This window comes from Zonotrichia albicollis, chromosome 24 (assembly GCF_047830755.1).
Source record: "Zonotrichia albicollis isolate bZonAlb1 chromosome 24, bZonAlb1.hap1, whole genome shotgun sequence".
NCBI lineage: Eukaryota > Metazoa > Chordata > Aves > Passeriformes > Passerellidae > Zonotrichia > Zonotrichia albicollis.
In genome coordinates, this window is record NC_133842.1 from 1,928,291 (window position 1) to 1,955,811 (window position 27,521).

The 27,521-nt window shown below is 41.2% G+C and overlaps 1 protein-coding gene across 17 annotated transcripts in view; it reads right to left on the reverse strand.

The window, feature by feature from the left end:
* Positions 1-27,070, reverse strand: part of PPP4C (protein phosphatase 4 catalytic subunit) — a 39,499-nt gene extending 12,429 nt beyond the window's left edge. For 10 of the 17 annotated variants that reach the window (XM_074558232.1, XM_074558231.1, XM_074558228.1 and 7 more), the window contains exons 1-7: positions 27,028-27,070; positions 22,973-23,084; positions 20,897-20,948; positions 16,979-17,029; positions 13,760-13,861; positions 8,869-9,042; positions 7,393-7,519 (exon numbers count right to left, since the gene is read on the reverse strand). In XM_074558232.1, the coding sequence (XP_074414333.1) occupies positions 7,393-7,519; positions 8,869-9,042; positions 13,760-13,861; positions 16,979-17,029; positions 20,897-20,948; positions 22,973-23,070 (604 nt within the window). In that variant the 5' untranslated portion in view covers positions 23,071-23,084; positions 27,028-27,070. Of the gene's footprint in view, positions 1-7,392; positions 7,520-8,868; positions 9,043-10,006; positions 10,070-10,470; positions 10,534-13,759; positions 13,862-16,978; positions 17,030-20,896; positions 20,949-21,729; positions 21,756-22,050; positions 22,077-22,195; positions 22,222-22,350; positions 22,377-22,816; positions 22,843-22,972; positions 23,085-27,027 lie in introns of all 17 variants that reach the window. The other 7 variants (XM_074558238.1, XM_074558239.1, XM_074558241.1 and 4 more) reach the window with 7 other exon arrangements.
* Positions 27,071-27,521: the final 451 nt, after the last annotated feature.

Here is a 27,521-nt window from a genome sequence, read left to right on the forward strand (position 1 = left end):
GGATTTTTTTGGGATTTTTTTATTGAATTTCGCTGATTTTTGGGGTAAAATTTTTGGGATTTTTGGGATTTTTTTAGGATTTCTTCGGGGTCAATTTAATGAACTTTGGGATAAAATCTTTGGGATTTTTGGGGTTTTTTTAGGAATTTTTTTAGGATTTTTTTAAGATTTATTCCGAATTTTTTTGGATTTTGGGATATTTTTTTAGGATTTTTTTTTTTTGTTTTTGGTGTCCCTCACTGTGACCAATACATTGAATTTTTAAGTGAATTTTTGGGGTCAATTTAGTGAATTTTGGGGTAAAATATTCTGGATTTTGGGGATTTTTTTTGGGATTTTTTGGGGTCAATTTTGTGAATTTTGGGGTTCAATTTTTGGGATTTTTTAGGATTTTTTTGGGATTTTTTGGGCATTTTTGGTGCCCCTCACTGTGCCCAATACACTGAATTTTTAAGCGAATTTTGCTGAATTTTTGGTGCCAATTTTGTGAATTTTGGGGTAAAACCTTTGGGATTTTGGGGTAAAATCTTTGGGATTTTGGGGATTTTTTTTGGGATTTTTTTGGGGATTTTTTTGGGCATTTTTTGGGTATTTTTGGTGCCCCTCACTGTGCGCAATACATTGAATTTTTAAGCGAATTTCACTGAATTTTTGGTGCCAATTTTGTGAATTTTGGGCTGAAATCTTCAGGATTTTTTAGAATGTTTTTGGGATTATTTTTAGGATTTTTAGGGGATTTTTTGGGCATTTTTTGGGCATTTTTCGTGCCCCTTACTTTATCCAATACATTGAATTTTTAAGCGAATTTTTGGTGCCAATTTAGTGAATTTTGGGGTAAAATCTTCACAATTTTGGGGATTTTTTGGGGTAAAATATTGAAAATTTTTTAGGATTTTTTGGGGATTTTTTGGGGCATTTTTGGGCATTTTTGGTGCCCCTCACTGTGCCCAATACATTGAATTTTTAAGTGAATTTTCGTTGCCAATTTAACAAATTTTGCCCTAAAACCTTCGGGTTTTTTTTGATTTTCCCCATTTTTTTTGTGGATTTTCCCTCCCCAGCTGTGCCAGCTGTGCCAGCTGTGCCCGGCTGTCCCTCAATGCCACCAATGCAGAGAATTGCACTGAATTTTGGTGCCAATTTTGGGAATTTTGGGGTAAAATCTTTGGGTTTTTTTAAGGATTTTTTGGGGTCAATTTAGTGAATTTTGGGGTGAAATCTTTGGGATTTTGGGGTAAAATCTTCACAATTTTGGGGAATTTTTGGGGATTTTTTTAGGATTTTTTTGGGATTTTTTTGGGCATTTTTTGGGCATTTTGGTGCCCAATACACTGAATTTTTAAGTGAATTTCGCTGAATTTTTGGTGCCAATTTTGTTAATTTTGGGGTAAAATCTTGACAATTTTTAGGATGTTTTTGGGATTTTTTTAGGATTTTTTGGGGATTTTTTTGGACATTTTTGGTGTCTCTCACTGTCCCCAATACATTGAATTTTTAAGTGAATTTTGCTCAATTTTTGGTGCCAATTTTGTGAATTTTGGGGTGAAATCTCCAGGATTTTTTAGGATTTTTTTGGGATTTTTTTAGGGATTTTTTTGGGCATTTTTTGGGCATTTTTTGGGCATTTTTAGTGCCCCTCACTCTCCCCAATACATTGAATTTTTAAGTGAATTTTGCTGAATTTTTGGGGTGAATTTTGGGGTAAAATCTTCGGGATTTTGGGGTAAAATCTTCACAATTTTGGGGAATTTTTGAGGCTTTTTTTGGGCATTTTTTGGGCATTTTTGGTGTCCCTCACTTTCCCCAATACATTGAATTTTTAAGTGAATTTTTGGGGCCAATTTTGTGAATTTTGGGGTAAAATCTAGACAATTTCGGGGATTTTTTGGGGTAAAATATTGAGAATTTTTTAGGATTTTTTTGGGATATTTTTTTTATTTTTTGGGCATTTTTGTTGTCCCTCACTCTCCCCAATACACTGAATTTTCAAGCGAATTTTTGGCACCAATTCCACAAATTTTGCCCTAAAACCTTCGGGTTTTTTTTGATTTTTCCCATTTTTTTTGGCGGATTTTCCCTCCCCAGCTGTGCCAGCTGTGCCAGCTGTGCCCGGCTGTCCCTCAATGCCACCAATGCAGAGAATTGCACTGAATTTTGGAGCCAATTTTGTGAATTTTGGGGTAAAATCTTTGGGATTTTTTTAGGATTTTTTGGGGTCAATTTAGTGAATTTTGGGGTCAAAATTTTGGAATTTTTTAGGATTTTTTTTGGGATTTTTTGGGCATTTTTGGTGTCCCTCACTGTGCCCAATACACTGAATTTTTAAGCGAATTTTTGGTGCCAATTTTGTGAATTTTGGGGTAAAATCTTTGGGATTTTGGGGTACAATCTTCACAATTTTGGGGAATTTTTTTGGGATTTTTTTGGGCATTTTTTGGGCATTTTTGGTGCCCTTCACTCTCCCCAATACATTGAATTTTTAAGTGAATTTCGCTGAATTTTTGGTGCCAATTTTGTGAATTTTGGGGTGAAATATTCAGAATTTTTTAGAATTTTTTTGGGATTTTTTTAGGATTTTTTAGGGATTTTTTTGGGCATTTTTTGGGCATTTTTTGGGCATTTTTGGTGCCCTTCACTCTCCCCAATACATTGAATTTTTAAGTGAATTTCACTGAATTTTTGGTGCCAATTTTGTGAATTTTGGGGTGAAATCTTTGGGATTTTTTAGGATGTTTTTGGGAATTTTTTGAGGATTTTCAGAGAATTTTTTGGGCATTTTTGGTGTCCCTCACTGTGCCCAATACATTGAATTTTTAAGTGAATTTCACTGAATTTTTGGTGCCCATTTTATGAATTTTGGGGTAAAATATTGACAATTTTGGGGATTTTTTGGGGTAAAATATTGAGAATTTTTTAGGATTTTTTGGGCATTTTTTGGGGATTTTTTGGGCATTTTGGTCCCCAATACACTGAATTTTCAAGCGAATTTTTGTCGCCAATTCCACAAATTTTGCCCTAAAACCTTCGGGTTTTTTTTGATTTTCCCCATTTTTTTTGGCGGATTTTCCCTCCCCAGCTGTGCCAGCTGTGCCAGCTGTGCCCGGCGTGTCCGCCATGCCCGGGTGTCTCTCAATGCCATCAATGCAGAGAATGGCACTGAATTTTGGAGGCAATTTCGTGAATTTTGGGGTAAAATCTTCAGGATTTTGGGGAATTTTTGAGGCGTTTTTTGGGGATTTTTTGAGGATTTTCAGAGAATTTTTTGGGCATTTTTTGGGCATTTTTTGGGCATTTTTGGTGCCCCTCATTGCCCCCAATACACTGAATTTTCAAGCGAATTTTCGGTGCCAATTCCACAAATTTTGCCCTAAAACCTTCGGGTTTTTTTTGATTTTCCCCATTTTTTTTCCCGGATTTTCCCTCCCCAGCTGTGCCAGCTGTGCCAGCTGTGCCCGGCTGTCCCTCAATGCCACCAATGCAGAGAATTGCACTGAGTTTTGGTGCCAATTTTGGGAATTTTGGAGTGAAATCTTCGGGATTTTGGGGTAAAATCTTCACAATTTTGGGGATTTTTTTTGGGAATTTTTTTGGGATTTTTTGGGCATTTTTTGGGCATTTTTGTTGCCCTTCACTCTCCCCAATATATTGATTTTTTAAGCGAATTTTTGGTGCCAATTTTGTGAATTTTGGAGTAAAATCTTCGGGATTTTTTTAGGATGTTTTTGGGATTTTTTAGGATTTTTTGGGATTTTTTTAGGATTTTTTGGGCATTTTTCGTGTCCCTCACTTTGCCCAATACATTGAATTTTTAAGTGAATTTTTGGTGCCAATTTAGTGAATTTTGGGGTAAAATCTTGACAATTTTGGGGATTTTTTTGGATAAAATATTGAGAATTTTTTAGGATTTTTTGGGCATTTTTTTGGCATTTTTGGTGCCCCTCACTGTGCCCAATACACTGAATTTTTAAGCGAATTTCTGTCGCCAATTTCCCAAATTTTGCCCTAAAACCTTCGGGTTTTTTTTGATTTTCCCCATTTTTTTTGGCGGATTTTCCCAGCTGTGCCAGCTGTGCCAGCTGTGCCAGCTGTGCCCGGCTGTCCCTCAATGCCACCAATGCAGAGAATTGCACTGAATTTTGGTGCCAATTTTGGGAATTTTGGGCTGAAACCTTCAGGATTTTATTAGGATATTTTGGGGTTTTTTTGGGGTCAATTCAGTGAATTTTGGGGTAAAATCTTTGGGATTTTTGGGATTTTTTTAGGATTTTTTGGGGATTTTTTTGGGCATTTTTTGGGCATTTTTGTTGTCCCTCACTGTGCCCAATACACTGAATTTTTGGTGCCAATTTAGTGAATTTTGGGGTGAAATCTTCAGAATTTTTTAAGATTTTTTTGGGATTTTTTTAGGATTTTTAAGGGATTTTTTTGGGCATTTTTTGGGCATTTTTTGGGCATTTTTCGTGCCCCTCATTGCCTGCAATACACTGAATTTTTAACCGAATTTCGCTGAATTTTCGCTGCCAATTCCACAAATTTTGCCCTAAAACCTTCGGGTTTTTTTTGATTTTCCCCATTTTTTTTCCCGGATTTTCCCTCCCCAGCTGTGCCAGCTGTGCCAGCCGTGCCAGCCGTGCCCGCCATGCCCGCTGTGCCCGGGTGTCTCTCAATGCCATCAATGCAGAGAATTTCACTGAATTTTTGGGGCCAATTTTATCAATTTTGGGGTAAAATCTTTGGGATTTTGGGGATTTTTTGAGGCATTTTTTGGGGATTTTTTGAGGATTTTTTGGAGAATTTTTTGGGCATTTTTTGGGCATTTTTCGTGCCCCTTACTTTATCCAATACATTGAATTTTTAAGCGAATTTTTGGTGCCAATTTAGTGAATTTTGGGGTAAAATCTTGACAATTTTGGGCTTTTTTTTTGGGTAAAATATTGAGAATTTTTTAGGATTTTTTAGGGATTTTTTTGGGCATTTTTTGGGCATTTTGGTGCCCAATACACTGAATTTTTAACCGAATTTCACCGAATTTTCGCTGCCAATTCCACAAATTTTGCCCTAAAACCTTCGGGTTTTTTTTGATTTTCCCCATTTTTTTTCCCGGATTTTCCCAGCTGTGCCAGCTGTGCCAGCTGTGCCCGCCGTGTCCGCCATGCCCGGGTGTCTCTCAATGCCATCAATGCAAAGAATTGCACTGAATTTTGGAGGCAATTTCGTGAATTTTGGGGTAAAATCTTTGGGATTTTGGGGATTTTTTGAGGCGTTTTTTGGGGATTTTTTGAGGATTTTTAGAGAATTTTTTGGGCATTTTTTGGGTATTTTTGGTGCCACTCACTGTGCCCAATACATTGAATTTTTCAGTGAATTTTGCTGAATTTTTGGTGCCAATTTTATGAATTTTGGGGTAAAATCTTCGGGATTTTTTAGAATGTTTTTGGGATTTTTTTAGGATTTTTGGGGAATTTTTTTGGGCATTTTTTGGGCATTTTTGTTGCCCCTCACTGTGCCCAATACATTGAATTTTTAAGCGAATTTTTGGCGCCAATTCAGTGAATTTTGGGGTAAAATCTTTGGCATTCTGGGGAATTTTTTGGGGATTTTTTAGGATTTTTTGGGCATTTTTTTGGGCATTTTTTGGGCATTTTTGCTGCCCCTCACTGTGCCCAATACACTGAATTTTCAAGCGAATTTTCGCTGCCAATTCCACAAATTTTGCCCTAAAACCTTCGGGTTTTTTTTGATTTTCCCCATTTTTTTTGGCGGATTTTCCCTCCCCAGCTGTGCCAGCTGTGCCAGCTGTGCCCGGCTGTCCCTCAATGCCACCAATGCAGAGAATTGCACTGAATTTTGGAGCCAATTTTGTGAATTTTGGGCTGAAATCTTTGGGATTTTTTAGGATTTTTTGGGGTCAATTTAGTGAATTTTTGGGGTTCAATTTTTGGGATTTTTTTAGGATTTTTTTGGGATTTTTTTGGAATTTTTTTGGGCATTTTTGGTGCCACTCACTGTACCCAATACATTGAATTTTTAAGCGAATTTTTGGTGCCAATTTAGTGAATTTTGGGGTAAAATCTTTGGGATTTTGGGGTAAAATTTTTGGGATTTTGGGGTAAAATTTTTGGGATTTTTTTACGATTTTTTTAGGATTTTTTGGGGTTTTTTGTGTCCCTCACTGTGCCCAATACACTGAATTTTTAAGTGAATTTTTGGTGCCAATTTAGTGAATTTTGAGGTAAAATCTTCATGATTTTGGGGATTTTTTTGGGGATTTTTTGGGGTCAATTCAGTGAATTTTGGGGTAAAATATTCGGAATTTTTTAGGATTTTTTTGGGATTTTTTGGGCATTTTTGGTGCCACTCACTGTACCCAATACATTGAATTTTTAAGCGAATTTTTGGTGCCAATTTAGTGAATTTTGGGGTAAAATCTTCACAATTTTGGGGATTTTTTTTAGGATTTTTTGGGGATTTTTTTTGGGATTTTTTGAGGATTTTCAGAGAATTTTTTGGGCATTTTTGGTGTCCCTCACTGTGCCCAATACACTGAATTTTTGGTGCCAATTTAGTGAATTTTGGGGTAAAATCTTCGGGATTTTTTAGGATGTTTTTGGGATTTTTTTAGGATTTTTTTAGGATTTTTTTGGGCATTTTTGGTGCCACTCACTGTGCCCAATACATTGAATTTTTCAGTGAATTTTGCTGAATTTTTGGTGCCAATTTTGTGAATTTTGGGGTAAAATCTTTGGGATTTTGGGGTAAAATCTTCAAAATTTGGGGGATTTTTTTTTGGATTTTTTGGGGTCAATTTAGTGAATTTTGGGGTAAAATATTTGGAATTTTTTAGGATTTTTTTTGATTTTTTAGGCATTTTTGGTGTCCCTCACTGTGACCAATACATTGAATTTTTAAGCGAATTTTGCTGAATTTTTGGGGCCAATTTTGTGAATTTTGGGGTAAAATCTTGACAATTTTGGGGATTTTTTTGGGTAAAATATTGAGAATTTTTTAGGATTTTTTGGGCATTTTTTGGGCATTTTTGTTGTCCCTCACTTTGCCCAATACATTGAATTTTTAAGCAAATTTTTGGTGCTAATTTAGTGAATTTTGGGGTAAAATGTTGACAATTTTGAGGAATTTTTGGGGTAAAATATTGAGAATTTTTTAGGATTTTTTGGGATTTTTTGGGGGATTTTTTGGGCATTTTTGGTGCCCTTCACTCTCCCCAATACATTGAATTTTTCAGCGCATCCAGGCGAATTTTCGCTGCCAATTTAACAAATTTTGCCCTAAAACCTTCGGGTTTTTTTTGATTTTCCCCATTTTTTTTCCTGCATTTTCCCAGCTGTGCCAGCTGTGCCCGCCGTGCCCGCCGTGCCCGCTGTGCCCGGGTACCTTCGGGGTCGGACCAGAGCAGGTCGCACATGGGGCCGTCGTGCGGCACCTCCTGCTTGCGGTCGATGGTGCGGATCTGGTCCAGCGTCTGGATGGATGGAGAGAGGCCCCCGTGCACACAGAAAATCTGAAATTTTTGGGAAATTTTGGGTTAAAATCAACAATTTTGGACAATTTTGAAATTTTGGATTTTTGGAATATTTGGGGTTTTGGGGTGTTTGGGATATTTGAATTTTTGGGGTCATTGTGGGCAGGAAAAGGGACAGGGAGAGCTCTGGGTGGACACAGAAAATCTGAATTTTTAGGTCATTTTTGGGACATTTTGGGTTAAAATCAGCAATTTTGGATATTTGGGATTTTTGGGGTTTTTGGGGTTTTTGGGATATTTTGGATTTTTGGGGTTTTTTGGGTTTTTCAGGGATCTGGTCCAGCGTCTGGATGGACGGCGAGAGGCCCCCGTGCACACAGAAAATCTGCAATTTTGGCACATTTTGGGTCATTTTGGGTCATTTTGTACATTTGGGGTTTTCGGGGGTTTTGGGATATTTGGGAAATTTCAGGGAATTTGGGACATTTAGGATATTTAGGGTATTTGGGTATTTGGGACATTTTGGGGTATTTTTGGTATGTAGGATATTTGGGATATTTTGGGATATTTGGGATATTTTCACCCATTTTCCTCCAAATTTTCACCCATTTTTTCACTGATTTTTACCGCAATTTTCACCCATTTTCCCCCAAACTTTCACCAATTTTTCCCCAATTTTTCCCCAAATTTTTACCCATTTTCCCCCAATTTTCACTGATATTTTCCCGGTTTTTCACCCATTTTTCCCCAATTTCCCCCAATTTTCACCTGTTTTTCCCCAAATTTTCACCGATTTTCCCCGAATTTCCCCCAATTTTCACCAATTTTCCCCCCAAATTTTTTCCCAATTTTCACTGATTTTTCCCCAAATTTTCACCCATTTTTCCCAAATTTTCACCGATTTTTTCCCAAACTTTCCCCAAATTTTCACCAATTCTTCCCCAATTTTTCCTCAAATTTTCACCCATTTTTCCCCAGCTTTTCCCCAAATTTTCCCCGATTTTTTACCGATTTTTCCCTAAATTTTCACCCATTTTTTCCAATTTTTCACTGATTTTTTCCCAAACTTTCCCCAAATTTTCATCAATTTTTTCCCAATTTTTTCCCAAATTTTCAGCCATTTTCCCCAAATTTTCCCCCAAATTCCACCGACATTTCCCCCATTTTTCCCCAAATTTTCACCCATTTTCCCCAAATTTTCCCCAAATTTTCCCCCAAATTTTCACACATTTTCCCCCCAAATTTTCACCGATTTTCCCCGAAACTCTCACCAATTTTCCCCCCAATTCTCCCCCAATTTTCACTGTTTTCCCCCAAATTTTCACCCATTTTTCCCCAAAAATTTCCCCCATTTTCCCCCAAATTTTCCTCCCCCCCAGGTGCCTCACCTTGCCGTCGATGATGGCCGACAGGCTCAGGTAGTCGAAGATCTCGGTGCAGTAGCGCCACACGGTGACCGAGCCGTACTTGCGCAGGCACTCGTCGTAAAAACCGTAAACCTGCGTGATCTGCCGGGACTCGTGATTGCCCCTGATCAGCGTGATCCGGTCTGGGTACCTCACCTGGGCACAGGGAACACACCTGGGTCACACCTGTATCATGTGTGACACACCTGGGTCTGGTATAACACCGATAAACCATCCCTGGTGTCACCTACACTGTGTGTGACACACCTGCGTGATCTGCCGGGACTCGTGGTTACCCCTGATCAGCGTGATCCGGTCTGGGTACCTCACCTGGGCACAGGGAACACACCTGGGTCATGTGTGACACACCTGGGTCATGTATAATACACCTGAGTGTGGTATAACACCGATAAACCATCCCTGGCATCACCTGTGCCACACCTGCGTGATCTGCCGCGACTCGTGATTGCCCCTGATCAGCGTGATCCGGTCTGGGTACCTCACCTGGGCACAGGGAACACACCTGGGTGTGGTATAACACTGATAAACCATCCCTGGCACCACCTGTGCCACACCTGTGCCACACCTGCGTGATCTGCCGGGACTCGTGATTGCCCCTGATCAGCGTGATCCGGTCTGGGTACCTCACCTGGACAGGTGAGACACACCTGAGTGTGGTATAACACCAATAAACCATCCCTGGCATCGCCTACACTGTGTGTGCCACACCTGTGCCACACCTGTGCCACACCTGCGTGATCTGCCGGGACTCGTGATTGCCCCTGATCAGCGTGATCCGGTCTGGGTACCTCACCTGGACAGGTGAGACACACCTGAGTCATGTATAGCACACCTGAGTGTGGTATAACACCGATAAACCACCCCTGGCATCACCTACACTGTGTGTGACACACCTGTGCCACACCTGCGTGATCTGCCGGGACTCGTGGTTGCCCCTGATGAGCGTGATCCGGTCTGGGTACCTCACCTGGACAGGTGAGACACACCTGAGTGTGGTATAACAGCGATAAACCACCCCTGGCACCGCCTGTGCTGTGTCTGACACACCTGGGACAGGTATAACGCTGATAAACCACGCATGGCATCACCTGTGCCACACCTGCGTGATCTGCCGGGACTCGTGATTGCCCCTGATGAGCGTGATCCGGTCTGGGTACCTCACCTGGGCACAGGGAACACACCTGGGTCATTTATAGCACACCTGTGCTGTGTATAATACACCTGGGTGTGGTATAACACCGATAAACCATCCCTGGCATCACCTGTGCTGTGTGTGACACACCTGTTCCACACCTGCCAGGACTCGTGGTTACCTCTGATCAGCGTGATCCGGTCTGGGCACCTCACCTGGGCACAGGGAACACACCTGAGTGTGGTATAACACCGATAAACCATCCCTGGCATCACCTGTGCCGCACCTGCCGGGACTCGTGATTGCCCCTGATCAGCGTGATCCGGTCTGGGTACCTCACCTGGGCACAGGGAACACACCTGAGTCATGTGTGACACACCTGAGTGTGGTATAACACCGATAAACCATCCCTGGCACCACCTGTGCCACACCTGCGTGATCTGCCGGGACTCGTGGTTACCCCTGATCAGCGTGATCCGGTCTGGGTACCTCACCTGGGCACAGGGAACACACCGGGGTCACACCTGGGTCACGTATGACACACCTGGGTCATGTGTGACACACCTGTGCTGTGTATGACACACCTGGGACAGGTATAACGCTGATAAACCACCCCCGGCACCACCTGTGCCACACCTGCGTGATCTGCCGGGACTCGTGGTTGCCCCTGATCAGCGTGATCCGGTCTGGGTACCTCACCTGGGCACAGGGAACACACCTGGGTCATGTATGACACACCTGGGTGTGGTATAACACCGATAAACCATCCCTGGCATCACCTGTGCTGTGTGTGATACACCTGGGACAGGTATAACACTGATAAACCACCCATGGCATCACCTGTGCCACACCTGCGTGATCTGGTCTGGGCACCTCACCTGGGCACAGGGAACACACCTGGGTGTGGTATAACACCGATAAACCATCCCTGGCATCACCTGTGCCACACCTGCGTGATCTGCCGGGACTCGTGGTTGCCCCTGATCAGCGTGATCCGGTCTGGGTACCTCACCTGCACAGGTGAGACACACCTGAGTGTGGTATAACACTGATAAACCATCCCTGGCATCACCTGTGCTGTGTATGACACACCTGGGACAGGTATAACACTGATAAACCACCCCTGGCACCACCTGTGCCACACCTGCATGATCTGCCGGGACTCGTGATTGCCCCTGATCAGCGTGATCCGGTCTGGGTACCTCACCTGGGCACAGGGAACACACCTGGGTCACACCTGTATCATGTGTGACACACCTGGGTCATGTATAATGCACCTGGGTGTGGTATAACACCGATAAACCATCCCTGGCACCACCTGTGCCACACCTGTGCCACACCTGTGCCACACCTGTGCCACACCTGGGTTGCACCTGGGCACAGCTGACACACCTGAGCACACCTGGGTCAGGTAATCATTGATAGACACAACTATGGTGTCACCTGTGCCAGGTGTGCCACACCTGGATCACACCTGGGTCATACCTGGGCACAGGTGACACACCTGGGTAATGTTGGACACACCTATGGTGTCACCTGTGCCAGGTGTGACACACCTGCATCACACCTGACCACACCTGGGCATGGGTGACACACCAGGATCACACCTGGGCACAAGTGGCACACCTGGGTCACACCTGGGCACACCTGGGCACAAGTGACACACCTGGGTCACACCTGTGCACAGGCAATAACCCGTAAGCCCATCCATGACATCACCTGTGCCAGGTGTGCCACACCTGGATCACACCTGGGCACACCTGGGCACACCTGGGCACAGGTAACCATTGATAAGACACATTGATGGTGTCACCTGTGCCAGGTGTGACACACCTGGATCACACCTGGGCACACCTGGGTCATTTATAACACACCTAGGTAATGTAGGACACACCTATGGTGTCACCTGTACCAGGTGTGCCACACCCGGGTCACACCTGGGTCACACCTGGACACACCTGGGCACAGCTGGGCACAGCTGAGCCACACCTGGGTCACACCTGGGCACACCTGACACACGTGGGCAGGTGAGCTGAGCTCCAGGACACGCCCAGGGTGACACAAACACACCTGTGACACACCTGTGACACACCTGTCCAGGTGAGCTCACCTTTAATGCCAGGAGAAGCAGGAACGTGGCACACCTGTGTGGGTGTGTCACACCTGTCTGTGCACACCTGTGTGGGTGTGTCACACCTGTGTCTGTGCACACCTGTGTGGGTGTGTCACACCTGTCTGTGCACACCTGTGTGGGTGTGTCACACCTGTCTGTGCACACCTGTCCGGGTGTGTCACACTTGTGCCTGTCACGCCTGTGTGGGTGTGTCACACCTTGCACACCCATCCCAGGTGCGTCACACCTGTCACACCTTGCACACCCGCTCACCTTCAGCGCCAGCAGCAGCAGGAAGGTCTCACACCCATTTCAGGTGTGTCACCCCTTGCACACCTGTCACACACCTGCCCAGGTGTGTCACACCTGTCACCCCTTGCACACCTTGTACGCCCGTCCACCTTCAGTGCCAGCAGCAGCAGGAAGGTCTCACACCTTGCACACCTGTGCACACCTGCCTGGGTGGGTCACACCTTGCACACTCATCCTACATGTGTCACACCTTGCACACCTGTCACACCTTGCACACCCATCCCAGGTGTGTCATACCTTGCACACCTGCCCAGGTGTGTCAGACCTTGCACACCTCTCACACCTGTCACACCTTGCACACCTGTCACGCCTGCTCACCTTCAGCGCCAGCAGCAGCAGGAAGGTCTCACACCTGTGCACACCTGTCTGGGTGTGTCACACCTTGCACACCTTGCACACCTGGCTCACCTTTAGCGCCAGCAGCAGCAGGAAGGTCTCACACCCATCCCAGGTGTGTCACCCCTTGCACACCTTGCACACTCACCTTCAATGCCAGCAGCAGCAGGAAGGTCTCACACCTGTCACACCCCTTGCACACCTTGCACACTCACCTTCAGTGCCAGCAGCAGCAGAAAGGTCTCACACCTGTGCACACCTGTCTGGGTGTGTCACACCTTGCACACTCACCTTCAGCGCCAGCAGCAGCAGGAAGGTCTCACACCCATCCCAGGTGTGTCACACCTTGCACACCTTGCACACTCACCCACCTTCAGCGCCAGCAGCAGCAGGAAGGTCTCACACCTGTCACACCTTGCACACCTTGCACACTCACCTTCAGCGCCAGCAGCAGCAGGAAGGTCTCACACCTGTCTGGGTGTGTCACACCTTGCACACCTTGCACACTCACCTTCAGCACCAGCAGCAGCAGGAAGGTCTCACACCTGTCACACCCATTTCAGGTGTGTCACACCTTGCACACCTTGCACGCTCACCTTCAGCGCCAGCAGCAGCAGAAAGGTCTCACACCCATCCCAGGTGTCTCACACCTGTCCAGGTGTGTCACACCTTGCACACCTTGCACACTCACTCACCTTCAGTGCCAGCAGCAGCAGGAAGGTCTCACACCTCGCACACCTTGCACACCTTGCACACTCACCTTCAGCGCCAGCAGCAGCAGGAAGGTCTCACACCTGTCTCACACCTGTCACACCTTGCACGCTCACCTTCAGCGCCAGCAGCAGCAGAAAGGTCTCACACCTGTCACACCCCTTGCACACCTTGCACACTCACCTTCAGCGCCAGCAGCAGCATAAAGGTCTCACACCTGTCACACCTTGCACACCTTGCACACTCACCTTCAGCGCCAGCAGCAGCAGAAAGGTCTCCACGCTGTAGAAGCCGCGGTCGACGAAGTCGCCCATGAACAGGTAATTGGTCTCGGGCACATCCCCGCCCACCTGCAGGGGAGAACAGACAGGTAAACACCACAAAAAATCCCCAAAAAATCACAAAAAGTCCAAAAAAATCACAAAAAGTCCAAAAAATCCCCAAAAAATTCAAAAAATCCCGAAGATTTTGCCCCAAAATTCACTGAATAGGCCCCAAAAATTCACTTAAAAATTCACTGAATTGGTCACAGTGAGGGACAAGGGAGGTCACTCAGGGGTCATTTTTGGCCGTTTTTGAGCCATTTTTGGGCCAGTTTTGGGCCATTTTTGGGCCATTTTTGAGGCATTTTTGGGTCATTTTTTCACCATTTTTGAGTCATTTTTGGGCCATTTTTGGGTCATTTCTTGGCCATCTTTGGGCCATTTTTGAGTCATTTTTTGACCATTTTTGGGCCATTTTTCAACCGTTTTTCAACCATTTCTGAGTCGTTTTTGGGTCATTTTTGTGTCATTTTTGAGGCATTTTTGGAGCCATTTTGGGGGCATTTATTGGCCATTTTTTGGCCATTTTTGAGCCATTTTTTGGCCATTTTTGGGCCTTTTTTGTGCCATTTTTGGGCCATTTTGAGGCATTTTGGGCAAATTTTTTGGCCATTTTTGGGCCATTTTTGGAGCCATTTTTGGGTCATTTTTGGGCCATTTTTGAGGCATTTTTTGGCCATTTTTGGGTCCATTTTTGGGTCATTTTTCGGCCATTTTTGGGTCCATTTTTTGAGCCATATTTGAGACATTCTGGGCAAATTTTGGGGCCATTTTTGGGGCCATTTTTGGGTCATTTTTGAGGCATTTCTGGGCCATTTTTGGGTCCATTTTTTGAGCCATCTTTGAGGCATTCTGGGCAAATTTTGGGGCCATTTTTGGGGCCATTTTTGGGGCATTTTTGGGGCATTTTTGGGTCATTTTTTGGCCATTTTTGAGGCATTTTTGGGTCATTTTTTGAGCGATTTTTGAGCCATTTTTGGGCCATTTTTGGGTCATTTTTAGGTCATTTTTGCGCCATTTTTTGACCATTTTTGGGTCATTTTGGAGCCATTTTTGAGTCACTTTTGGGCCTTTTTTGGGTCATTTTTGGCCCATCTTGGGTAATTTTTGGGCCACTTTTTGGCCATTTTTGAACCATTTTGGGGCCATTTTTTGAGCCAATCTTTGAGGCATTTTGGGCAAATTTTGGACCATTTTTGGGCCATTTTTGAGCCATTGTTGAGTCATTTTTAGGCCATTTTTGGATCATTTTTTGGCCATTTTTGGGTCATTTTTGGGCCGTTTTTGGACCATTTTTGGGGCATTTTTTGGCCATTTTTGGGCCATTTTGGAACCATTTTTTGAGTCATTTTTGGGGCCATTTTGGCGCCATTTTTTGGCCATTTTTGGGTAATTTTTGGGCCATTTTGGGGCATTTTGGAACCATTTTTTGAGTCATTTTTGGGGCCATTTTGGGGCCATTTTTGAACCATTTTTGGTCCATTTTTGAGGCATTTTGGGCAAATTTTGGGGCATTTTTGGGTCCTTTTTTTGCCATTTTGGGTCAATGGTCACTCGGGGTCACTCGGGGTCACTCAGGGGTCACTCAGGGGTCACTCGGGGTCACTCAGGGGTCACTGGGGTCACTGAGGGGTCACTGGGGGTCACTGAGGGGTCACTCGGGGTCACTCAGGGGTCACTCGGGGTCACTCAGAGGTCACTCAGGGTCACTCAGGGTCACTCAGGGGTCACTCAGGGGTCACTCGGGGTCACTCGGGGTCACTCGGGGTCACTCAGGGGTCACTCGGGGTCACTGAGGGGTCACTCGGGGTCACTGAGGGGTCACTGAGGGGTCACTGAGGGTCACTCAGGGGTCACTCAGGGGTCACTCGGGGGTATTTTTTTGGGTCATTTTAGGGCCATTTTTGAGGCATTTTTGGGGCCATTTTGGGGCAATTTTGAACCATTTTGGGTCCATTTTTTGAGGCATTTTTGGGTCATTTTTTCGCCATTTTTTCGCCATTTTTGGGCCATTTCTTAAACCATTTTTTGGCCATTTTTGAGCCATTTTTGGCCATTTTTGAGGCATTTTTGGGGCATTTTTTGGCCACTTTTTGGCCATTTTTGGGGCCATTTTTGAACCATTTTGGGTCCATTTTTTGAGGCATTTTGGGCAAATTTTGGAGCCATTTTTGGGGCATTTTTGGGACATTTTGGAGCCTTTTTGGGGGCATTTTTTAACCATTTCTGGGGCATTTTGGGGGCATTTTTCTGCCATTTTTCGGCCATTTTTGGGTCCTTTTCTGGCCATTTTGGGTCAGGGGTCACTCAGGGTCACTCAGAGGTCACTCAGGGGTCACTCGGGGTCACTCAGAGGTCACTCAGAGGTCACTCAGGGGTCACTCAGGGGTCACTCGGGGTCACTCAGGGGTTACTCAGGGGTCACTCGGGGTCACTCGGGGTCACTCGGGGTCACTGAGGGGTCACTCAGAGGTTATTCGGGGTCACTCGGGGTCACTCAGGGGTCACTCGGGGTCACTGAGGGGTCACTGAGGGGTCACTCGGGGTCACTGAGGGTCACTCGGGGGTCACTGAGGGGTCACTCGGGGTCACTCGGGGGTCACTGAGGGGTCACTCGGGGTCACTCAGGGGTCACTGAGGGGTCACTCGGGGTCACTCGGGGGTCACTGAGGGGTCACTCGGGTATTTTTTGGGGCCATTTTTGGGGCATTTTGGGTCATTTTTTGGCCATTTTTGGGTCCATTTTTTGAGCCATATTTGAGGCATTTTTAGGTCATTTTTGAGCCATTTTTGAGGCATTTTTGGATCATTTTGAGGCCAACTTTGAGGCATTTTAGGCAAATTTTAGGCCATTTTTGAGACATTTTTGAGCCACTTTTGGGTCATTTTTGGGTCATTTTTTGGGTCATAAAATGGACATTTTTGAGCCATTTTTGAGGCAATTTTGGGCCATTTTTGAAGCATTTTTTGGGGCACTTTGTGTCACTTTTGGGCCATTTTTAGGTCCATTTTTTGAGACATTTTGGGCAAATTTTGGGGCATTTTTGGGGCATTTTTTTGGGTCACTCAGGGGTCACTCAGGGTCACTCAGGGGTCACTGAGGGGTCACTCGGGGTCACTCAGGGGTCACTCGGGGTCACTCACCCGGAAGAGCTCCTTGAGGTCGTAGAACTGCCCGTGGATGTCCCCGCACACCTGGGGGGGAACACCCAAAATCAACAAAATTCACCCCAAAATCACCCCAAAATTCACCCAAAATATCACAAAATTCACCAAAAATTCACCAAAAATTCACAAAATTACCCCGAAAACACCAAAATTCACCCCAAAGTATCACAAAAATCACCCAAAATTCACCCCAAATTCACCCAAATTTACCTCGAACCCCCAAAATATCACAGCACTCACCCAAAATATCACAAATTCACCCAAATTTACCAAAAATTCACCCAAAATTCACAAAATTCACCCCAAATTCACCCAAAATATCCCAAAATTCGCTCAAAAATCACCCAGAATTCACCCAAAATATCCCAGAATTCACCAAAAATTCACCAAAAATTCACAAAATTATCCTGAAATCACCCAAATTCACCAAAAATTCACCCCAAAATGTCCAAATGAGCCCAAATTCACCCAAAATCACCCAAAATCATCCAAAAATATCCCCAAAATCACCGAAAATTAACCCAAAATATCACAAAATTCACCCCAAATTCACCAAAAATTTGCCCAAATTCACCCAAATCCCCAAATGTCACAAAATCCACCCAAAAATATCAAAAAATATCACAACAATCACCCAAAATCACCCAAAATTCTCCCCAAAAATAGCACAAAACTCACCCCAATTCACCCCAAATCAACCAAAATAGCACAAAATTCACCAAAAATTCACCCAAAATTCACTTAAATACCACAAAATTACCCCAAAATCACCAAAATTCACCCAAAATCACCCAAATTCACCCAAAAAATCAAAAAATTCACCCAAAATTCACCCCAAAATATCACAAAATTCACCCCAAATTCACAAAATTATCTCAAAATCACCCGAAATATCACAAAAGTCACCAAAATTCACCCAAAATCACCCAAATTCACCCCAAATATCACAAAATTCACCCAAAATTCACCAAAATATCACCTTAAATTCACAAAATTTACCCAAAATAGCCCAAAATCACCCAAAAAATTCACCCCAAAATAGCACAAAATATCACAAAATTCACCCAAAATTCACCAAAAATTCACCCCAAAATCAGCCCAAAATTCATCCAAAATATCCAAATTAGCCCAAAATCACCCAAAATTCACCCCAAATCCCCCAAAATTCATCCCAAAATCACCCTAAATTCACCAAACTCACCCAAAATTCACAAAATTATCTCGAAATCACCTAAAATATTACAAAATTCACCAAAAAATATCACAAAATTCACCCAAATTTCACCCAAAATCACCCAAATTCACCCAAAAAATCAAAAAATTTACCCCAAATTCACCCAAAATATCACAAAAATTCACCCCAAAATGACCCAAAACATCCCCAAATTCACCCAAAATTCCCAAAATATCCCAAATTTACCCAAAATAGCCCAAAATCACCCAAAAAATTCACCCAAAGATAGCACAAAATATCAAAAAATTCACCCAAAATCACAAAAAATTCACCGAAAATATCCAAATTAGCCCAAAATCAGCCCAAAATCAGCCCCAAAATAGCACAAAATATCACCCAAAATTCACCCCAAATTCACCCAAATCCATGCAAAAATCACAAAATTCACCAAAAATTCACCAAAAATTCACAAAATTATCTCAGAAATCACCCAAAATATCCAAATTAGCCCAAATCGCCCAAAATTCACCCCAAAATTGCACAAAAATCACCCAATATCCCCAAAATTCACCAAAAGTTCACCCAAAACATCCAAATTAACCCAAAACCACCCAAAATTCACAAAATCCACCCAAAAATAGCACAAAATTCACCCAAAATCACCCAAAATTTGCCCAAAAATCACCCAGAATTCACCCAAATATCCCAAAATTCACCGAAAATTCACCAAGAATTCACAAAATTATCCTGAAATCACCCAAATTCACCAAAAATTCACCCCAAAATTCACCCCAAAATATCCAAATGAGCCCAAAATCACCCAAAATCACCCAAATTCACCCCAAAAATCAAAAAATTTACCCCAAACTCACCCAAAATATGCAAATGAGCCCAAAATCACCCAAAACTCACCCAAAATATCCCAAAATTCACTAAAAATTCACCAAGAATTCACAAAATTATCCTGAAATCACCAAAATTCACCCAAAATATCACAAAATTCACCCAAAAATAGCATAAAATTCACCAAAATTCACCCAAATTCACCCAAAATATCACAAAATTCACCCAAAATTCACCCCAAAATCACAGAATTATCCCAAAATCACCCAAATTAGCCCAAAATATCCAAAATGGCCGAAAATCACCCAAAACCCGTGCAAAATATCACAAAACTCACCCCAGGTTCACAAAATTATCCCAAAAATCACCAAAAATGACCCAAAATATCCAAATGAGCCCAAAATCACCCAAAATTCACCAAAAATTCACCCCAAAATTCACAAAATTCACCCAAATTCACCAAAAATTCACCCAAATATCACAAAAATCACCCCAAAATATCACAAAACTCACCCAAAATTCACCCAAAATATCACAAAATTTACCAAAAATTCACAAAATTATCCTGAAATCACCCAAAGTTCACCCAAAAATATCCAAATTAGCCCAAAATAAAACAAAATTCACCCCAAATATCCCAAAATTCACCCAAATTCACCTCAAATTCAAAAAATTCCCCCAAATCAACCCAAAATTCCCAAATTTTCTCCCAAATTTCACACCCAAAAATAATAAACCAACGGCTCCCAAATGGAAAAAAATCCAATTTTTTCCCCTTGAAATTAAACAAAAAATTTGCCTAAAATTCCAAAATATAAAATAAAAATTTTTCGAAAAATTCCCTCAATTTCCAAATTTCCCCTCCAGAATCCCAAAACATTTCATTTTTTTCTGGAATTTTGTGGAATTTTCTGGAATTTTTCCGGAATTTCTTTGGGGCTTTTTCTGGAATTTTCCGGAATTTTGTGGAATTTTCTGGATGTTTTTTCCCGGAATTTTCGGGAATTTTTCCAGATTTTTTGGGGAATTTTTGTGGAATTTTCCAGAATTTTTGTGGAATTTTCTCGAATTTTCTGGTTTTTTTTTTTTTTTGGATCTTCTGGATTTTTCTGGATTTTCTTTCCCGGAATTTTTACGGAATTTTTTGGGGAATTTTTCCGGAATTTTCCGGAATTATGTGGAACTTTCTGGAATTTTTCCGGAATTTCTTTGGGACTTTTTCTGGAATTATCTGGAATTTTGTGGAATTTTCTGGATTTTTTTCCCCCAGAATTTTCTGGAATTTTTTGGGGAATTTTCCCGGAATTTTGTTGAATTTTCTGGAATTTTTCTGGAAATTTTTTGGGAATTTTTCCGGAATTTTCCAGAATTTTGTGGAATTTTCTGGATTTTCTTTCCCGGAATTTTTTGGGGAATTTTTCTGGAATTTTTTCAGAATTTTTCCGGAATTCTGTGGAATTTTTCTGGAATTTTTGGGGGATTTTTCCCGGAATTTTGTGGAATTTTCTGGATTTTTTTTCCCTGGAATTTTCGGGAATTTTTCCGGAATTTTCTAGAACTCTGTGGAATTTTTCTGGAATATTTTTTTGGAATTTTTCCAGAATTTTGCGGAATTTTCTGGAATTTTTCCGGAATTTTTGGGGGAATTTTCCTGGAATTTTCCAGAATTCTGTGGGATTTTTCTGGAATTTTTTTGGGAATTTTTCTGGAATTTTCCGGAATTTTCTGGATTTTTTTCCCCGGAATTTTTTGGGGAGTTTTTGTGGAATTTTCTCAAATTTTCTGGAATTTTTCCAGAATTTTTCTGGGGAATTTTTTGGGAATTTTCCCGGAATTTTGTGGAATTTTCCGGAATTTTGGGGGCTCTGTTCACTCACGGTCACCGGGGAGTCGACGCGCTGAACGTTGCTCTCCTCCACCAGGATCTCCCTGCCATTAATAATTAATTAATTAATAATTAATTTATTTATTAATAATTAATAATTAATAATAATTTTATTTTTTATTTTATTTTTTAGAAAATTTTATTTTCTATATTTTATTTTATTTTCATCTATTTCATTATTATACACAAATAATATTTAATTTATATACGCTATTATCTTACTTATACATAATAACTAATTACAAGTTAATTAACTAATAAATTAAAAATATAATAAATAATAAATAAATAAAAATGTAATTTATTAATAACTATTAATATTATAACAATTATAACAATATATTAATAAAAATATACTATATATGATATGATAATAAACACAATAATAACAAATTAATTAATGATGATTAATTAATTCAATAAACCCCAAGTAGCAGCAAATAATAAACATAATTAATCAATAATAACTCATAATCAATAATTCCTTATTTATTTAGCATTAATTAGTTATTAATGAATAATGATTAAATAATTAGTAATTAATTATAATTACTTGGACTTGGCTATGCATTAATCACCGTTAATGACTGTTAATGAATATTTAAACCCCTCAACAACCATTAATAACCAATAAGTGAATATTTATTAATTATTAATTAACACTAATTAGCACTAATTACCGGGCTTTTACACACAGGACCTTGACCTCGCTCTCCTTGATGACCATTAATGCCCATTAATCACCATTAATTAGCAATAATAAAGGCATAAACCCACTAATAACCGATTAATAATTATTAATTAACGTTAATTAGCGCTAATTACCGGGCCTTTGCGCACAGGGCCTTGACCTCGCTCTCCTTGATGAGCTCTAGTGACCATTAATGACCATTAATTAACATTAAAACCCCTCAATAACCACTAATAACCCATAAATGAATATTTATTATTTATTAATTAACGTTAATTAGCGCTAATTACCGTGCTTTTGCGCACAGGGCCTTGACCTGGCTCTCCTTGATGACCATTAATGCTCATTAATCACCATTAATTACCAATAATTGCCATTTAAACCCACTAATAATCACTCAGTGACTATTAATGACTATTAATTAGCATTAATTAGCGTTAATTAGCGCTAATTACCGGGCCTTTGCGCACAGGGCCTTGACCTCGCTCTCCTTGATGAGCACTAATGACCATTAATTACCAATAATTAGCAATAATAAAGGTATAAACCCACTAATAACCAATTATTAATTATTAATTAGCGTTAATTAGCGTTAATTACCGGGCCTTTGCACACAGGGCCTTGACCTTGCTCTCCTTGATGAGCTCTAATGCCCATTAATCACCATTAATTACCAATAATTCGCAATAATAAAGGTATAAACCCACTAATAACCGATTATTAATTATTAATTAGCATTAATTAGCGCTAATTACCGGGCTTTTGCGCACAGGGCCTTGACCTTGCTCTCCTTGATGAGCTCTAATGCCCATTAATCACCATTAATTACCAATAATTTGCAATAATAAAGGTATAAACCCACTAATAACCGATTAATAATTATTAATTAGCATTAATTAGCGCTAATTACCGGGCCTTGGCGCACATGGCCTTGACCTCGCTCTCCTTGATGACCATTAATGCCCATTAATCACCATTAATTACCATCAATTCGCAATACTAAAGGTATAAACCCACTAATAACCAATTATTAATTATTAATTAGCACTAATTAGCGCTAATTACCGGGCCTTTGCGCACAGGGCCTTGACCTCGCTCTCCTTGGTGAGCTCTAATGCCCATTAATGACCATTAATTAGCACTAATAAAGGCCTAAACCCACTAATAACCAACAAATGAATATTTATTAATTATTAATTAACGCTAATTAGCGCTAATTACCGGGCCTTGGCGCACAGGGCCTTGACCTCGCTCTCCTTGATGAGCTCTAATGACCATTAATCACCATTAATTAGTAATAATAAAGGCCTAAACCCACTAATAACCAATAAATGAATATTTATTAATTATTAATTAGCATTAATTAGCGTTAATTACCGTGCTTTTGCACAGAGAGCTTTGACCTCGCTCTCCTTGATGAGCTCGCAGCGTCTCAGTTGCTCGATTTGCCGGTCCAGGTCACTCAGCTCCCCCATGGCTTAATTAGCGCCTGGAATTAATTAATAATCATTAATTATCATTAATTAAGTGATTGGGGTCCTCTTAGAGGGGTTGGGAGGGGGGTTAATTAAAAAAATTTAATTGATGGGGGGAAAAAAGGGGGTGGGAAATGGTGATTGGGGGGTTAATGAAGGTGTTTGTTCATTAATTAATGGCATCGTTAATTAATGCAGCGGCTGCTGGAAATGAATTCACCAAAAATTCCCAAAAAATTCCAAAAAAAAATTCCAAAAAAAACCCTAAAAAATTCCAAAAAAAATTCCCCCAAAATTCCCCAAAAATTCCTCCAAAAATTCCCCAAAATTCCTCAAAAAATGACCCAAAAAATTCCAAAAAATTTCCAAAAAAAATCCAAAAAAATCCAAAAAATTTCCAAAAAAAATTCCAAAAATTGCCCCAAAATTCCTCTAAAAATTCCAAAAAATTCCAAAAAAATTTCCAAAAAATTCCCCAAAAATTCCCCAAAAATTCCGAAAAAATTCAAAAAATTCCCAAAAAACTTCCAAAAAATTTCCCCAAAATTCCCCCAAAAATGGCCCCAAAATTCCTCCAAAAATGCCCCAAGAGCCCAAATCAAAAAAAATCCAAAAATTGCCCCAAAATTCCTCAAAAAATGACTCCAAAAATTCCCCAAAAAATTCCCCAAAAATTCCCAAAAAATGGCCCCAAAATTCCTCTAAAAATTCCCCAAAAATTCCCAAAAAATTCCAAAAAAAATTCCCCCAAAATGACCCCAAAAATTCCCAAAAAATTCCACAAAAAATTCCCAAAAAAAAATCCCAAAAAATTCCCCAAAAAATTCCCCAAAAAATTCCCCAAAAAATTCCAAAAAGATTCCTCTAAAAATTCCACAAAAAATTCCCCAAAGATTCCCCAAAATTCCTCAAAAAATTCCCAAAAAAATTCCAAAAAAATTCCCCAAAAAAATCCAAAAAATTTCTCTAAAAATTCCAAAAAAATTCCAAAAAATTCCCCAAAATTTCCCTCAAAATTCCTCCCAAAATGACCCCAAAATTCCTCAAAAAATTCCCCAAAAATGGCCCCAAAATGACCCAAAATTTCCCCAAAATTCCTCAAAAAATGACCCCAAAAATTCCCAAAAAATTCCACAAAAAAATTCCCCAAAAATTCCCCAAAAATTCCCCAAAATTCCCCAAAAATTCCACAAAAAATTCCCCAAAATTAAAAAAAATCCTCTAAAAATTCCAAAAAAAATCCTCTAAAAATTTCCCAAAATTACTCTAAAAATTCCCCCAAAATTCCCCAAAATTCCTCAAAAAATGTCCCCAAAAAATTCCAAAAAATTCCACAAAACATCCCTCAAAATTCCTCCAAAATGACCCCAAAATGCCCCCAAAATTTCCCCAAAAATCCCCCAAAATTCCTCAAAAAATGACCCCCAAAAATTCCCAAAAAATTCCACAAAAATTCCTCCAAAAATTCCCCAAAATTCCCAAAAATTCCCCAAAAAATTCCCCAAAATTAAAAAAAAATCCTCTAAAAATTCAAAAAAAATTCCTCTAAAACTTTCCCAAAATTACTCTAAAAATTCCCCAAAAATTCCCCAAAATTCCTCAAAAAATGTCCCCAAAAAATTCCACAAAATTCTCTCCAAAATTCCCACAAAATTCCCCCAAAAATGGCCCCAAAATGACCCCAAATTTTCCCCAAAAATTCCCCAAAATTCCTTAAAAATGACCCCCAAAAATTCCAAAAAAATTCCCAAAAAATTCCCAAAAGATTCCACAAAATTCCCCAAAATTCCTCAAAAAAAGACCCCAAAAATGGCCCAAAAATTCCCCAAAAATTCCAAAAAAATGCCAAAAAAATTCCTCTAAAAATTCCAAAAAAATACCCCAAAATTCCCCAAAATTCCTCTAAAAATGACCCCAAAAATTCCCAAAAAATTCCCCAAAAATTCCCCAAAAATGGCCCCAAAATTTCCCCAAAATTCCTCAAAAAATGACCCCAAAAATTCCCAAAAAATTCCACAAAATTCTCTCCAAAATTCCACAAAAAATTCCACAAAAATACCCCAAAATTCCCCAAAAATTCCGAAAAAATTCCACAAAAAATTCCCTCAAAATTCCTCCAAATTCCTCTAAAAATTCCTCCAAAAATTACAAAAAAATTCCTCAAAATTCAAAAAAATCCTCTAAAAATTCCCCAAAAAATCCCCAAAATTCCCCTAAAAATCCCCAAAATGCCCCAAAAAATTCCCCAAAAATTCCCCCAAAATTCTCTCATAATTTCCCTCAAAATTCCTCCAAAATCCACCTAAAAATGCCCAAAAATGCCCGCAAATTCCCCCATATCTCCCAACAAATGGCCCCAAAATTTCCCCAAATCCACCCAAAAAATGCCCCCAAAATAACCCCAAAATTCCTCTAAAAATGCCCCAAAAATTCCCCAAAATTCCCTCAGAATTTCTCTAAAAATGATCCCAAAAATGGCCCCAAAAATCCAAAACGTGGCCTCAAAAATCTCCCCAAAATGGCTCCAAAATTTGCCCCAAATCCTCCAAAAATGGCCCCAAAATGCTTCAAATTTCCCCCAAAAATCCCCCAAAATTGGCCCCAAATCCACCCAAAAATTCCCCTAAAATGACTCCAAAATTTGCCCCAAAAATCCCCGAAAATGGCCCAAAATCCCCTCAAAATTCCCCAAAAATGGCCCTAAAAATTCCCCTGAAATGGCTCCAAAATTTGCCCCAAAAATCCCCCAAAGTGACCCAAAATTTCCTTAAAATGGCCCCAAAAATTCCCCTAAAATGACCCCAAAATTCCCCCAAATTCTTCCCCCAAATTCTGCCCCAAATCCACCCAAAAGTGGCCCCAAAATTCCCCTAAAATGGCTCCAAAATGGCCCCAAAATTCCTCTAAAAATGGCCCCAAAAATGCCTCAAAATTCCCACAAAATTCCCCCCAAAATGCCCCAAAAATGACCCTGAAATTGCCCCAAATTTTGCCCAAATCCACCCAAAAATGGCCCCAAAATTCCTCTAAAAATGGCCCCAAATATTCCCCCCAAAATGGCTCCAAAATTCCCCTCAAAATTCCTCTAAAAATGGTCCCAAAGTGGCCCCGAATTCCCCCAAAGTGACCCCAAAAATGGCCCCAAAATTGCCAAAATCCCCCCAAAATCCACCCAAAAATGACCCAAAAATTCCCCTGAAATGGCCCCAAATCCACCCAAAAGTGGCTCCAAAATCTCCCCAAAAATTCCCACAAAATTCCCCTAAAATGTCCCCAAATTTGCCCCAAATCCTCCAAAAATGGCCCCAAATTTCCCTCAAAATTCCCCAAAATTCCCTCAAAATTCCCATAAAACGGCCCCAAATTCCCCTAAAAAAAGCTGCAAAATTTGCTCCAAATCCACCCAAAATTCTCCCCAAAATTCCCTCAAAATTCCCCCAAAATGACCCAAAATTCCTCAAAAATTCCCCCCAAATTCCCCCAGAAATGGGCCCAAAATTTGCCACCAAATCCTCCCGAAATTCGCCCAAAAATTCCCCGAAATTCCCCCAAAATTCCTCTAAAAATTCCCCAAAATTCCCCCCAAAATGGCCCCAAATCCACTCAAAAATGACACCAAATTCCCTCAAAATTCCCTCAAAAATGGCTCCAAAATTCCCACCAAAATTCCCCAAAAATGACCCCAAAATTCCCTCAAAATCCGCCCCAAATTCCCCAAAAACCCCAAAATTTTCCCTCAAATCCCCCAAAAAAAATCCCCCAAATTCCCCCAATGCCCCCAAAAGGCCCCAAAATCCACCCGGGACCCCCCAAACCCCCTCGGGATCCCCCAAACCCCCTCAGAGCCCTCGCGGAACCCTTCGAGAAACCCCAAAAAACCAAAAAAAAATTTAAAAAAGAAACAAAAAAATCCCAAAATTGGCGAAATTGGCCCCAAAAATCCCGGCCCGAACCCACCGCTGCCGCCGCTTTGCGTCACTTCCGGCCACGCCCAGCCCGGAAGTGCCCGACCGGAAGTGAAGGGGAAGGAGGAGCTAAAATGGCGGCGGGGGAAGCGGCAAAAAAGTCCCGAAAATGGCGGGGGGGGGAAAACGGAGTGAAAAAAGTCGCGGGATTTAAAGGGAAAGGAGGAAAATGAACCAAAATTGGTGAAATTTGTGGGGAAAGGGACCAAAAAATCCCGAAATTTGTGGAAAAAGGGAAAAAAAATCCCAAAATTTGTGGGGAAATGGGAAAAAAAAATCCCGAAATTCCAATTTTTGTGGGGAAAAGGGACCCAAAAATCCCGAAATTTGCGGGAAAAAGGGAAAAATATCCCAAAATTCCGAATTTTGTGAGGTAAAAGGGACCCAAAATTCCCCACAAATCCCGAAATTTGTGGGAAAAAGGAAAAAAAAAATCCCGAAATTCCAATTTTTGTGGGGGGAAAAGAGACCCAAAATTCCCCAAAA